General features: G+C 45.0%; 2 protein-coding genes across 4 annotated transcripts in view; both read left to right on the forward strand.

Annotated features, from left to right (window-relative positions):
- Positions 1 to 2,441: 2,441 nt before the first annotated feature.
- sall4 (spalt-like transcription factor 4) lies at positions 2,442 to 8,347 on the forward strand. Of its 3 annotated transcripts, XM_086159832.1 has the most exons (6): positions 2,442 to 2,645; positions 4,742 to 4,764; positions 4,816 to 5,216; positions 5,265 to 7,251; positions 7,331 to 7,635; positions 7,891 to 8,347. In XM_086159832.1, the coding sequence occupies exons 1-6, from the start codon at positions 2,569 to 2,571 to the stop codon at positions 8,326 to 8,328; spliced, it is 3,231 nt and encodes a 1,076-aa protein (XP_086015958.1). In that variant the 5' UTR covers positions 2,442 to 2,568; the 3' UTR covers positions 8,329 to 8,347. The 3 variants fall into 3 exon arrangements, with proteins under 3 accessions (XP_086015958.1, XP_086015959.1, XP_086015957.1); XM_086159833.1 differs by lacking the exon at positions 4,742 to 4,764 and having other exon boundaries at positions 2,442 to 2,643; positions 4,797 to 5,216; positions 5,301 to 7,251; XM_086159831.1 differs by lacking the exon at positions 4,742 to 4,764 and having other exon boundaries at positions 2,442 to 2,635; positions 4,816 to 7,251.
- Positions 8,348 to 11,434: 3,087 nt separating this feature from the next.
- Positions 11,435 to 14,999, forward strand: part of atp9a (ATPase phospholipid transporting 9A) — a 36,561-nt gene continuing 32,996 nt past the window's right edge. Inside the window, exons 1-2 of the mRNA XM_086159677.1 lie at positions 11,435 to 11,627; positions 14,787 to 14,931. Of these exons, the coding sequence (XP_086015803.1) occupies positions 11,560 to 11,627; positions 14,787 to 14,931 (213 nt within the window). The 5' untranslated portion in view covers positions 11,435 to 11,559. The remainder of the gene's footprint in view (positions 11,628 to 14,786; positions 14,932 to 14,999) is intronic.

The raw sequence follows: 14,999 nt of genomic DNA on the forward strand, positions 1-14,999 counted from the left end.
TCTGATTCCAAACTAATGTCCAAAAGGGGGGGGGGGTTGGTTTGATGTCAGCTGATCCTCGGCGCCGGAGCAGGGGCCTGGAATGTTGTTGCCACGTCAAAAATAAATCCCCCCAGTCTGACTAGAGAGGGGGTGTCCTGCAAAAATTTCTAAATTGATTAGTTATTTATGATAATGATTATAATAGTGACAATAATAATAATTATAATGATGATTGCTATCCAGTGGAGACTCTTGGCCTCCTTTGGGTAACCTAGCTTTATTATTCTCATGCAGCTTTTACAATTAATTTATCAGTTCAACTTTTTTACTTTGTCGCCAAATGTCATCTTGTGCTTTCATCTTGTGTGTTTTTTTTTTCTTTTTTTTCTCCAGTACAGATGATCTTGTTGTACACATTTCACTACTCCAAAATAAATACAAATGACAAAAAAAAGAAAAAAGAAAGTGCCATTCTGAAAAATACTTTTTGAGAGTAAGTTTGAGCAAAGTAGCATGTCTGTTTGTGAGTGATATACTTCTAGGTTAGTGTCATTGAAGTGATCAGCAGATGTTGACAATCAATCAATTATGCAAAAGGACAGTACGGTTGCATCAATTCAGATATTAACTATGTGATTAGTCTTTTTGATCGATTGATTGACTGAGTGACGATTGTCACTTATATAAAATTTGCCTGATACTTCTCTTTAAAAATGTTTTAACCAAACTTTTTTTTCAGATAAATCATAGATCCTTGATCTCTTTGTGTAAACTGATACTTTGAAATTATTACAATGTTCAAGAGCGTCTTTCTTGTTTCTAATTATATCCAGATTTTTTTGCAGTGGTTTTTGATTGTGATTAATTTATTTCCACTAACATTCACAAACAAAAAATGTTTTTGAAATAGTCAATTTTGATCATTTTTATTAAATTTTCAGCACAGTGTCTTAAAGAAGGATCTAATTTTGATCATTTAGATTTCATTTTTTGATTACCCCTTGAATAAAACTGAATAAACCTTGAATGTTAAAAGAGTGTCTTTAGTGTTTCTTATTATATCTAGATTTTTTTTGCAGTGGTTTTCACTTGCAATGAATATGTTATTGCTGCCATTTACAAAGTAAGAAGTTAAAAAGTATCAATTTTTATCAAATTCTTTTCATTTTTTTTTTATTTTGAGTGCGTCTTGAAGAAACCCGAATAAAAGGCATCTTCTTTATTTTTAATTCTATCTAAAAAAAATTTGCAATTGTTCTCTTGTCATTAAATCATTTTCCTCTGACATTTTTCATACAAAAAAGGCATCCACTTTTGATCATTTATATTTCATATTTTGATCGTACCTTGAATAAACCTTGAATGTTGAAAAAGCATCTTCATTGTTTTTAAGTCTATTACAAAAAATTCCAGTGATTCTCACTTCTGATTGAATCATTTTCTGTTGACAGTTTTTAGACAAAAAAAAGCATCCAATTTTGATCATTTATAATATATTTTTTGATTGTGCCTTGAATAAACCTTGAATGTGAAAAATTATCTTTTTTGTTTCTAATTCTATTTTTAAAAAATTGCAGTGATTCTCACTTCTGATTAAATCATTTTCTGCTGACAGTTTTCAATCAAAAAAAAAGCATCAAAAGTTGATCACTCATATTTTATTTTATGATCGTGGCTTGAATAAACCTTGAATATCAAATATGATCCTTTTTGTTTCTAATTCTGTTTTTTTTTAATTCAGTGGTTCTCACTCGTGATAAAATCATTTTCCGCTGACATTTTCCAAACCAAAAAAAAAATGAATTTTTATATTTTATATTTCATTTTTGATTGTGCCTTAAGAACTTTGTTCATGTAAATGAACTTTGATTTTTTTTTTTTAGCTTTCGCTTTTTCGCTGAATCACAAACCAAAAAAAAACAACATAAGTTTTAAAAAGTATTGATTTTATTTTATTTTTTTCAACTACCCCTTGAATTTAAAAAAAAAAAAAAAAAACTCGGGGACTACTTCCGGTTCCGCTGTCCCCGTCAGCTGTTCGGACGTGGTGTTGTGTGTGTGTGTGTGTGTGCGAAGGTCCCGGATGTAGCTGTATTTTTGGTGAACCAGGAAAAGCTGGCGAGGGTGTAGGAGGAGGGAGGAAGGGCGGGGGGGGGTCAGTGTTGTAAGTGGAGGTGGAGGTTGGGTGGGTTGGAGGGGGTCGATCGACCCACCTCCACGCTGCAGGACGGCCAGTGGCGTGGCTCTCCACGCCCCCTCCCCTCCTTTGCGCCGTGCGTGAAAAGGGGAGGGGGCGCTTGAATAATGCGTGAGCTTCTGGACCGGAGCCAATCAGCTGTCAGCGCACCGGGGATAAATCGCAATGCATTATTGATAATAATAATTACGTTGACATGCGCGTTTCTACTTGAGAGAAGGGGGAGGAGGAGGAGGAGGAGAATTAGGGGGGGTCGACTTTTTTATTTTTTTTTATTTTTTCCTTCCCTTTTTTTTTTTTTTTTTTTTTTTTTCTCCCAGAGCTGAAGAATCCGCGTAAGAAGCTGAGGAGGAGAGTCCGCCAGCCTTTCTGCCCCTGATGGTCGCAGCATGTCGAGGCGCAAGCAAGCCAAGCCGCAGCACATCAACTCCGACGAGCCCGGCGCCGCCGACACCGGTGAGTCCGCTCCCATTTCTGCTTTTTATTATTAATTTTTTTTAATATTTTTTAATTTCTTTCTTCCGCTTCTGCACCGATCCTCTTGATTTTTGCTGGATTTTTTTTTTATTGATTTTTTTTTTATTCTTTGACTTGTTGCTTATCTGCGGAGCTTAAAACTACAAAAACAACAAAAAATTTAAGGTGCTGCAACTTTTCTTTTAATTGATCAAATCCGGCGTGGCTTGGACGGGTTATTTCCTTCCTTCTCTGATTAAATGATTATTCGGTTATCGATTTACAAGTCGCTTAAAAAAAAATCCAGACGAAACCAAATGAATTAACCCCCCCTTCCTCCTCCTCCTCATTCATTAAAAAAACAAACCTATCATTTATTTCTCCTCGAGTTTCAAACAAACGACCCCCCCTCCTCCTTTCGAAACCACTTCGTCTACCTGTAGCACCTTTTTAGCTTTTACTTTAAACAGGATTTTGAAAAAAAAAAAATTTAAATCGATTTAACACAAACGTATTCTCAACCTCGTGTTTTACCTGATTGGAAAACTTTTTTTTTTTTTTAAATAAAAGCCTCCATGCACATGGAAGCTGCTTTATTGAGTTTCCTTTTTTTTTTTAAACACACACTCGCTTGGAGTTCAGTAACTTTAAAGTTATTAATCATGATTTAAATTTTGCAGTTTTTTTTTTTTTTTTTAAACAAAGGTGCCCCGGACTGTCTGAAATGTGACTCTGGAGTGAGCTGACCTGAAGGCAATAAATCCCCCAGTTTAATGCATGACTGTTTCCTTTCGTACATATGCGAATGGGGGGTGGGGGATGGAGCTCCGGACCTTTTTCTTTTTTTTTTTTTTGTGGAGACTTGGGTGGGGGTGCGTTTTGGTGTTGCCATATGCAATCTACCCCCCTCATTCCTATTCAAACTCGACCCTAAAGTTGTGATTCGAGGTCCTTAAAATTGCATTTTTTTTTTCCTACATAAAAATGTTTAATTTTTTTTTTTTTTTTTTTTTTTTTAAATATGGTGGTCGTTGTGTTTGCCTGACCTCGTGTCATGTACCCCACACCAAAAGGTGATCACACGCAGGTCATGCGCCGTCAAGTGGCGATCCGGTGCGTTGCCCCCCACGGTTATTGTTAAGCTTCATGGAACTTGTAGTTTTATTGTGAAGTTGCAGAGAAAGACCAGGAAACGCCCCCCCCCCCCCCCCCCCCCTTCAGTTTGGAATATAAACTTTATTGATAAGTTTGTACTTGAGATGGATGAGGGAAGGCGGGGGTCACAGTGCATGGAAGTGTATTGTAATGCAACATTTTTCATGTGTGTGTGTGTGTGTGTGAGAGGCTGCTTTCAATGCCTCCCGGTGAGCAATTAACAAGTCCAGCAGCTCTCCGGGCAAATGCAAACAGGTGGTCTGGCAGCCCCCCCCCCCCCCCCCCCAGCTCCCTCCCCGGTGCATTAGCATCTAACAATACACCCAGTTGTGAAATGGCCTCTTGGTTTTAAGCAGGCAAATTAAAATGCACATTTGAAGTACTCGCTGTGCTTTCAAGGGCTCTGGGGATTTCTGAAGATAAGCAACATCATGTTAGTTTGTGCCTTTTTTTATTTTCCCTCAACGTTCTAAATAATTTTTTTATATTTTTTTTTTTCTGTGCGTATTTTTTGTCAACCTGGTGGCGAATCCAACTCGGAACCAGTTTGTCGTTTCCAGTTTGTTATACAAAACTGCTTTTGACTCGGTAAACCCCTACCTCTGAAACCAGATCTAGTTTATAACAAGAGATGAGCCCCCCTACCCCCTTTTTTTTTTCCAGGAACATGGTAATTTAATGCCCCACAGCTCTTTGTCTTCCTGGACATTGTTCCGAGTCTTGTTTGGGAGGGAGGTGGTTGCCCTCTGCTGGCCCTTCGGACAATGGACAAATTCAAAGATAGCCAGTAGCCCGGCTCCGTGACCTCTGGGGGCAGGAAGACGCACCGAGGTGGAGACCGGTATTACGGGAAATAATCTAGATTATTGTGCAGTCCGGAAAAAAGACTCCTGAGAAAATTCAGTAAAAATCGACTATCCAGATTAGTACGTGCTTAATGTCGATTCCTGGATCTGTATCGTGTTCTCATGGAGGTCCAACTAAGTGAGGAGTTTTTAATCTAAAGTCTTTACCTTGTGCTTCAGGGATTATCCGTGATGATCAGCCCGAGGAAGCCGGCGGCGACGCAAAGCGGTTCCGGGTGGAGGAGACCCGAGTCTGCAACAAGTGCTGCGCCGAGTTCTTCGACGAGGCGGAGTTCGCCGAGCACGAAAGGAATTGCACTAAAAGCCAGCAGGTAGTCATCATGAAAGATAGCGACGTCAACGAGGGGCTTGAGGAATATTCGCAAGGTTCCCCCAACGGTCTCGCCAGCGACCATGACGATAGCCAGTCCAGCAGCAACTCCGCCCCCAACGCCACCTCGGACCAGCTGGAAAGAGCCGAGGAAGAGTCCGGCGCCAACATGGATGACTCGGGTTTGCAGGACCGGGCCTGTAGCCCGGAGGCGACCTACCAGCCCTCGCTCGAGGCGCAAGAGCAAAATGTCGCGCTGGAAGCCACGGGAGACACCAAGGCAGCGTCGGCGTCCCAGTCTACGTCCAATCATACGGCCATGAGCTCACAGGAGGCGCTGCAGATCATCCCCATGATCTTGGAGCAGCTGGTGTGCCTGCAGCAGCAGCAGTTGCAGCAAATTCAGCTCACAGAGCAGATCCGAATCCAGGTGGCCATGATGACCCCGCAGGGCATGCAGTCTTCGGTGGGCGCCACCATGGACCCTTTGAAGGCCCTCGGCGCGCACCTCTCTCAGCAGCTGTCCGCCGCCGCCGCTCTGATTGGGAAAAGGACGGGCAGCCAGAGTCTCTCAATGGAGACCATGAAACAAGGTAAACTTCCCCTTGCGGCCGGCGTCCCCGTGCCCGGAGGACTCGGAAATATGGCTGCCAAGATGGACATTTTGAAAGGCATCCCAGATCTGGCCAGCCGCCTGCCCGCTCTGCTGCCGCAGACGGCGGCGGGCGTGGTGGGTTTCCCCGGCGCCTTCGGTGTCCAAGGGGCGATGGACTCGTCCAAAAAAGTGAAGACCAAGATCATGAGCCTGCAGACGGAGGCGAAGAACGGGGACACGTTGTACAAGCACAAGTGCAAGTACTGCGGGAAGAACTTCGGCAACGACAGCGCCCTCCAGATCCACCTGCGCTCTCACACCGGCGAGCGTCCCTTCAAGTGCAACATCTGCGGGAATCGCTTCACCACCAAAGGAAACCTCAAAGTGCATTTCCAGAGGCACAAAGACAAGTATCCGAACATCAGCATGAACCCCCACCCCGTTCCTGAGCACCTTGACAACATCCCTACCAGCAGCGGCATTCCCTTCGGCATGTCCGTGCCCATCGATGAGTCAAACATGGCGGAAATGAAGCCCGTAATTGGCCACCCGGCCACCGGCTTCCACGGGTCGTCTTTGTCTGGCTTCAAGGCGTTCGACGGCTTCGGGGGCGACCCGTTTCCCCAGAGACCCTCGCCGTCGACCAGCGACGGCTCCCCGTCGGTGTCCTCGAACGTCTTCGGCCAAGAGTCGGGGATGGACGCCGCCCAGAAGGATGCTAAGGACCTGCTCGGGACGCTGCAGCACATGAACGGCGCCGGTACGTCCGGGGAACAAAGCTCAGGAACCGCCAAGCTTCAGCAGATGGTGGACGGCCTGGAGAAGAGGACCAACGACCCCAACGAATGTGTGATCTGCCACCGGGTGCTCAGCTGCCAGAGCTCCCTGAAGATGCACTACCGCACGCACACCGGCGAGAGGCCGTACAAGTGTAAAATCTGCGGCCGCGCCTTCTCCACCAAAGGCAACCTGAAGGCTCACTACGGCGTGCACCGGGCCAACACGCCGCTCAAGATGCAGCACTCCTGTCCCATTTGCCAGAAGAAGTTCACCAACGCCGTGGTGCTGCAGCAGCACATTCGCATGCACATGGGCGGCCAGATCCCAAACACCCCCCTGACGGAGGCCCAGTTCGAGTCGGCCGAGGCGATGGACGCAACGCTGCCGGAGGAGAAGCCCGTGGACATCAATGGTTTTGAGGCGAGCCTAGAGGACCAAGAGTCAGAGCTGGACTCGCAGAAGCCCGGCGAGGTTTCTGAACCCCTCCTGTCCGCCTGCGAGGACCCGAAACAGGCCCCGTCCACGGTGTTCTCCAGCCTGGATGTTTTGAAAAACCTCACCTCTGCCCTTGCACTAAAACGCCAGAGTAGCACAGCGTCTGAGAGCGAGGGAACGTCCAAGGAGTCCCCGTCGGCCCCCAGGGAGCAGGAGTACCACAACGGGCGCAGTCCCGCCGTCTCCGACTCTGCCGTCTCCTTCCACTCATCCTCCCCCGTGAATGTGAGTAGCGGCAAGTCCCCCGAGTCCGTCGCCGAAGAAGTGGCCCGCGGTGGGTTGAAACCGGATCCCGAAGGCGGGCTACATGATGGAGCGGAGACAAGCGGAGCCCTCGACCTCACGGCCTCCAGCAGCTTCACCCCCAAAGCGATCAAAGAAGAGCCCGGCCTGACGTTCACGAACGGAGAATACGGTGAGTTTCGACTCTGGGAACGTTTTCTTCTTCTTCGGTGGTACTTTTCATCTAACCTGGTCTGTTTTGTCGCCGGCAGCTCCGGGCTCCATGCCTTTCATGAGGATACCGTCGAGCCTCGCCAATCTGGAGATGAAGATCCCTCCAGAGAACCCGCTGGGCCCTCATGGCCTTTTCAGCTCCCACATGCCTCAGGGAACAGCTGTGCCCGCCACCGTTTCACCGGCGCCACGGCGCTCCACCAAGCAGCACGTCTGCAACGTCTGCGGGAAGAACTTCTCGTCGGCCAGCGCCCTGCAGATCCACGAGCGTACCCACACCGGGGAGAAACCCTTTGCCTGTAACATCTGCGGCCGCGCTTTTACCACGAAAGGAAACCTGAAGGTATGTCACCACAGGTCCTAGCTAGTGTGCAAAAATGCATGCTAGAGAAGAGAAGTCTTAAAAAGATGGAACCCTGCTTACTCTTGGTTTCTCGAGTCAAAAGCAGTATTTCACTTGCAAGCAGAAGCTCAATGACCTGAAAGCTCCAGAAGCATGTTTTTTTTTTTGTTTTGTTTTTTTTTTTGTTTTGTTTTTTTTTGATATTCTCCTAGATCAAAAACTGTACCAATGGTTTTTGTTCCGGTTGCCCTCCAGGTGCACATCGGCACTCACATGTGGAACAACACGTCGCGGCGCGGCCAGCGCCTCTCGCTGGAGAACCCCATGGCGCTGATGGCCATGAACTCAGAGGCCAAGATACTTCCGGAGATGATGTCGGCCCCTAAGGAGATCAACGCCCCGCCCGTGAACTTCGACCCCTCGGTGTGGAACCAGTACGCCGCCGCCGCCTTCAGCGGGGGCCTGACTATGAAGACCAACGAGATCTCTGTGATTCAGGGCGGCGGCGTGCCGCTGCCGGGGAGCCCCGCCGGTGGACCCCTGATTGGATCCACCGGGGGGCTGATGAAGATGGACGGCTCGCACTCCAGCCTCCCTGCCGCCATGGCCGAGATCGAAAAGAACAGCTCTGACAGCGTGCCAAAATCCCAGTTTCCACATTTCATGGAGGAGGGCAAGATCGCTGTCAACTAGAGCTTTGTGGTGACTTTTTTTTTTTTTTTTTTTTTAATCCCGTCGGCCAGATTATCAATCCAGAACATATTTCAAATGAGGTACAATCAACATCCAGAAGGAAATCTGGTAGGATCCTGCTTTAGATTTGATAAAATGATCCCAGTGACTTGGACACAGTTCTCCTTTTTTTTTTTTTTTTGTTTGAAAGATTCTCAAGTGTTACCGTTTTTAGTTGTTGAGCTTAATATAACTACTGTAGTTGTTTATTTCACAAATATATATGCGGGTATTTTTTTTTTTTTCCCCCTTCTCCTGTGACATCTTTGTTTATTGCTGTCTATCCAGAAGTTTTGAATGTATAACTTTACTTGAAACTGCTTTAAATTTGGAATCTTGTCTTTTTTTTTTGTTTGTTTTTTTGAAGGATTTTTTTTTGACTTCAGGGCATGACTTTTTTTTTTTTTTTCTTTTATAAAGACGCAAGTGTTTCAGTGTTCAGAAAAAGTTTACACAAAGTGTCCAAAATGACTACTTTCCCCTCCCGTTGTGTGCCATGGGTTTTATAACATTGCTTTTTGTTTTGTTTTTTTTGTTGTTCCTTTCCCCTTCTATTGTTTTTGTTACAAACTGTCTTTTTTTTGATGGGGGCTTTTCAATCAAACGGGTAGATTATTCCCAGCATCTCGTCTGCCTGGTACAAGAGTTGTCATTTTACCGATGATCTTTGGTTTGGGGCTCTGCAGAGCGGTGAGACATTTAAGTGCCTGGCTTGAGTTGTGGATGTCGCTGTCGTCCTTCTGCACCAGAAGGTGTCGATTTGTCTTTTTTTATTTTTTTTTCTCCCCAAATGAAGGCTGTATGTCTGAATTTATACTTGTAGCATTTCCCTCTTTTTGCCACCACCTCCAATTTCACCAAAATTCTCCATCAGTGAAACAGAATCAAGCTGGCTGAGCTCCCAACAGCGTTCGAACCCCACCGTCGTCAAGCCTGCACTTTATTTGAAGGTGTGTGTGAGTGTGTGTGTTTCATTTTTTTTTCCCCAGGTCACAGCCGGGTCGGAAAAACAACATTTCAGTTTGACACTGTTTTTTTTTTTTTTTTTTTTCCCGAGAGTCAGACCAAGGGCTACCGACTTTCCCCAGTCTGTCACTTTTCCCGTTTTCAGTTACCGCAGAGTTTCTGTCAGCTGTAACTGTTTTTTGTTTGTTTTTTCTTCCCCTTTTTCTTTCTGATTTCTTAAACTTGTAGCATCACTTAATTTATTTATAATCCATAAGGCTTGAGTTTAGGAGGTGAGTTCTACCTCTCTTTAGATATTAGTTGTCCTCTGTGCCTCCTACTCTCAATGCGATGCTCTGTACATGATGCGATACATTCTTGGGCATGAGAATTTTTTTTTTTTTTTTTAAACTTACATTCTCAAATCTGCTGAGTTGAACTCTTAATGAATGTATCACTGGACACTTTACAACTCCGAACGCTCAGAGTTCTCTTGAAGGCCCCCCCCCCTCCCCTCCTCTGCTGTACATTCCTTATCGATATGCATTTGCCAAGTTGTGCCTTTCTTTAGCAAACCATGTCAGAACTGCTTTTCAAGATGTCTACAATTCAATGTTGAGCCGGTTCGGCTTGTTTACAATGTACATTTTTTTTTTTTTTTCCCCCAAAAATGTCTCTGTCATCTTAAGTGTTTTCTGGTTTTGAGAAATAAAATCAGGGTGACTTTTTTTTCAACACGTCCTCTCGTTCATTCGCGTTTTCGCTGGAGGTACTGAAATACAGTGGATTTCTAAGGCAGCAGAGAAGTGTACGAGTGCACAAGAAATCACTAATTTACATCGGCTCACCTTCAGGTGACCCTCTCCCATTATGGGAACGCCACCTGCGGTCATTAATCCTTCTTGTATCCACAACTCTTACTGTAGTGTGAGTGTATGACTCCCATGCCAGCTGGGCCCATATCCAGCTGCTGGTGTTCAACATAGGAAGTAAAAATTCAGGTAAATGACCTTCAAAGGTATTTCTGGTACTTTTTTTTTTTCTACAATGAAACAAAAAAAAAAAAACATGAGCAATAATGACAGGGCCTGGTTGGGGAAAAATCTACATTTTCAAGGTGGATTATTTCTGTCAACTTAAAACAACACTCAAACACTATAGGTAAAGTTTGGGGCAACTATGCACCTCACATCATGGTTGCATTTAAAAAGAAGTATTTTTGTTTCCAACTTGCTGATTCATTTGCTTAGTTTATTTTTTTCTTAAGATGGCGCTGGAAGACGGCGGCCTGTCGCTGCAGCTCCTATAAAGTTTATCTTAACGCCAGGACTTTACATATCACACTAATTCTGATGTAACTTTGACCAATTTCACAATGCAGAAGTCGATTCAGTTTGTCATAACCATCTTTTATTTTCTCCTCGTGCAGAAAATGCACTGAAATCCCCTCGCATTGGTTGGAACACATCCGAATAGAGCGTTCGACAGACAATATAAACATTACGTCAGCAGAAATCACAGACCGTGCAGACCAGGGGTCTCAGACTCGCAGCCCTCGCAGGAACAATATTTTGTGGCCCCCTGCCTCAAATCAAATAAAACAAAATGCAGGGAGAGCTGAGAAGACAGAACTGAGGCATAGTGTTGTTGAAATCGCACTTACTTCTCTTCATGAATCTCAGGTTGTTTGTCGTGTTTTAAAAGAGCAGTTCATTACATATAAAGATTTTCATAATTACCAGTTCCCCTTTACACTGAAACAAAATGAAATTTAGACATAGCGTTACTTCCAGGTAATTATGCTATTACGCTAATTGTTTTTTTTTTTAATTTATCAAAATATAAATATAAAATCTCCTTTTTTTTTAATAATTTGAATAAGTAAAATTCCTACATGCAATACCGGCTCTGACCACAGGGGATTCAGTGAGCGCCCTGCAGCCGTCGCAAACTGCGCATGCGCCGGCCACATCTTCTCGCCCGGGGCCCCTGGAGCAGGTTGATGCGGCCATGCCAGCGATAACAATCCTACCCACTTCATAAATAAGTTTTTTTTCCGATTTTTTGACTCAAACAAGGACAAAATAACTCATAAAGCGCCCTGCTCTTTGGACCAGCAGGCCTGAATGGTGAGGTGCTGTGTCAGTCGCGCCTCCCCGTCCTCGCTGGAAGCCTCCGCCCAGAACCGCGACAGACGTCCGGGCTGACCGCCCACCGCGTCTACCCCGCCACCCGAGGGCTGCCGGGATGACCGACAATATCCCTCTCCAGCCCGTCCGGCGACCGAAGAGAAACCACAACAAAAACAGGAACGGGTGAGGCCGCCGGTGGCGACTGGCACCGGCTACCGGTGACAATGAGCGAGCCATGTTGGTAGCCCGCCTAGCTTGTTAAGTTAGCCGTTGAATCGCCGACAGCTGGACGGCGCCGTCCGAGTCACGGAGAGACAAGAGTTCGGGGCGGGGGGGACGAAATGGTGGCACAAACGGACGCAGCTTCCGGAGGGGGGTGGGTGCCCGCGGCAGGGCGAGGCGTGCGGGGGACGGTCGGCTCGGAGCGGCTCCGACGGACATCCTTGTTCCGGGGCATGTTCGGTCCGAGCAAGTGCACTGACGCCCCTGTCAATATTTGCTCGGTGACGGCACTCGAGTAGGGTGTGCATGTATGAAAGTGTGTGTGTGTGTGTGTGTGTGTGTGTGTGTGTGTGTGTGTGTGTGTGTGTGTGTGTGTGTGTGTGTGTGTGTGTGTGTCTTAGCACCAGGCCTCCTGCTGCGTGCGGATGGAGATATGACATGCAGGTGATCACGTCACCGCTGTGACGTCATTCCCGGAAGCAAACAGTGCCTGGGACGTTCAGGTGCCGTGGGAAAGTTTGCGCTTTGTTTATGACGTGATGATCTTGTAGAACTGGGTTAAAAAATAAAATCCCCTCGAAAATCGCCTGCACATCCCTGCAAAAAATTATTGAATGACAACACAATCGTCGAAATTTCGCTAAAATTATCACTTGTCAAGAAGTAACCTCAGAATCAGCAATAAATGAATGTAAAATGAGCAAGTAAATTGGTATTTAGCCATACTAAAGAATCAACCTGGAAATTAGGAAGACTATTAAATATATATTGACCAGGAAGAGCAAAAAATGGTAAATTAATGAATCATTTAGAAAATAAATGACAACAACACAACAAAATTGCAAGGAATTGCATCAAAAATGATCAATGGAATCCATGATAATCAGCAAAAATCCTAGTGAAAATCAGCAAGGAAGAAGGAAAAATTGAAATTGACATGACCGTGCATAAAGTGTGCAATTCAGTGTATTTATTTGACAAGCATGTCAGTGTGGTCATCTTAGATTTCTCCTCCTCTAAAGATTTCCTCAAGCTGATTTAGATTTGTAAATTTCAAGGCGTTCCCCTTGCCGCTGCTCTTACAACACCGGTCTGAACTCACCATATTGACGTGTCATGATTTGTTTAGTCCTGCCAGTTATAAGTACTTCACTGTCTGGGGAAACAGTGTTAAGGGCCTGGCGACACGGTTCCTAATGGGACCCTCAACCACCTACAAGCATTTAAACACCTCAGTCCCATCCATTATAGCTGGGATTTTTAAAATTATATTTTTCTGTTCTGTCTTTATTCATTTAGATTAGACAATCATTCCCAGTATGGTTATTCTTTAGCCAATTTTCCAGTCAGATTTTTTTGAATAGTTTTAGGTCTTCTAAAAATGTAATAATTATTATTTATTTATATCAGTTTATTTTGTATTATTTTTTATTGGTTAAACTTGCCCTCCCACACTAATATCCTTGGCTCCCTTCAAACATGAGAAGATATGTACTTATATCTGCCTTTATTCGGCAGAAAAAAAACCAAATTATTTCTATTCACATCATAGCCAGGCCTGCTGCCAGTAATTTGAAGTGTTTGAATGAAAAGAAAATTCAGTAGTCTGTTGTTTTAAAATGTCGATTCCAACTAAATCTTTAACGCATGAAAACAAAAGAGGAAATCTTCATTAGTCATTCAGCTACCCGTAGAAGCCGAACAGCTGCTCTAGAAGTCAGGCGCAGCATTGACTGACGGCTAAATCAGTGTGTGTGTGTGTGTGTGTGTGTGTGTGTGTGTGTGTGTGTGTGTGTGTGTGTGTGTGTGTGTGTGTGTGTGTGTGTGTGTGTGTGTGTGTGTGTGTGTGTGCGTGTGTGTGTCTCAGCGCACAAGAAAACCTATCCAGCGCAGTGAGCGTACTGCAAATGAATTAGGTATATAGCATTTTTTTCTGTAAAATTTTTCTGTGTAACTCAGTGAGTGACAGGTGCCCAGCCAATCATACGATATGATCCAATTACGCGCTGCCAATCCCCTTATCATGGTGAAACGAGTGGGCTGTGAATGTGATACGTACAGGCATTAAGTGAAGAAGAAATGCGGTTCTTTTAAGTTGGAGTGGCTGTGTGAGAATGTGCAAATAGAAGAACAAGCGGTGAAACTGGGTGAGATTTCTTCTTTTTCGAGTGAGAAAGGTCTTGCTCTGCAAAACATGCAGCGACGCTAAAGTGGTAAGCAAGTTTTCTGAAGGAAAAATATGGACTCATTTGGAAACATTCTGCAGAAAAGTCACGTGGATACTGTCGGAATTATATAAAGACTCAAGATGGGAAGAGGGATTGGTGCATTATTGTGGGAGAGCGCGAACGACTGGGAGAAAGAGAACGAGCTGTCACACAAAAAAAAAATCTGACCCTGAGCAAGTTAAAGTTCTCATTGACAATATCTTACTTGCCATCAAAATGAATGTATCAGTTGGCCAAATGAGTTATGTTCAAAGTAAACTAATGGAAATTGCTTTTGTAATTTGATTATTTTAATAAGCCATGAAACTTGATCCCAGGTGTGATACTGGTGTGTGGCCACAGCATGCACATCTAATGTTGCTCACAGTTTTCCTCAGTGTGCTCAGGGAGGTTGTTTGTATGCCCAGACATATGAAAAATTAGAGGGATCATTGTTAGCGACCGGGGTTGATTTCCTGTGGCAGCCCGAGTGTACTCTCAGTCAACTGTTGGTCGTCACAAATATCTCCTCGGGTTAGTGCCTCCATTTCTATTTAACTTGGTGTTTAACCCACCCGTTGAATTATTAATCCGGGGTGGAATGTTGTGTCCGGTGAGATCTGGAGGCGTGCCATCCATTTCCTGACAGGGCAGATTGGCATTTAGTGACTCCAGATCATTGGCCGGATGTCGGCTGTGGCGTCTCGGCCAAGAATCTGATGTTCCAGGGACGTATTTGTCATCAGTTCAACACCTAACATTTATCCAACTTGGAAAATAACCTCCAATGTTGCAGGAAGTTTAAGTTATCTAAAAGTATCTTGAGTTAAAGTTACTCTTTGTGCACACAAAGCCACCATTGGACGTCAAACATTATGAAACTGTTATTCTCCGTCCCGTCCCTTGTCCTCAGGTGCTGCCCCTGGTCCAAATGCTGCGGCATGTGTGACTTCCGCCCGCGGACGGTGTGGCTCGGCCACCCCGAGAAGAGGGAGCAACGCTACCCCCGAAATGTCATCAACAACCAGAAGTACAACTTCTTCACCTTCCTGCCAGGGGTGAGTGTCTGGCCGCAGCAGGACGCCGTCTCGTCGCCGCTACACCAAAACACCACCACAGCAACAAC

Source organism: Fistularia commersonii, chromosome 14, assembly GCF_037954325.1.
Source record: "Fistularia commersonii isolate RoL2024-O1a breed Wild chromosome 14, RoL_Fcom_v1.0, whole genome shotgun sequence".
Classification (NCBI taxonomy): domain Eukaryota; kingdom Metazoa; phylum Chordata; class Actinopteri; order Syngnathiformes; family Fistulariidae; genus Fistularia; species Fistularia commersonii.

What these genes read in the sequence shown, in the direction of transcription:
- sall4 (XM_086159831.1), top strand. Translation starts at nt 2,569, where the DNA reads ATGTCGAGGCGCAAGCAAGCCAAGCCGCAGCACATCAACTCCGACGAG. An exon ending in GCCCGGCGCCGCCGACACCG is followed by an intron (nt 2,636 to 4,815) that starts GTGAGTCCGCTC and finishes CTTGTGCTTCAG; the next exon opens with GGATTATCCGTGATGATCAG. An exon ending in CCACGAAAGGAAACCTGAAG is followed by an intron (nt 7,636 to 7,890) that starts GTATGTCACCAC and finishes GTTGCCCTCCAG; the next exon opens with GTGCACATCGGCACTCACAT.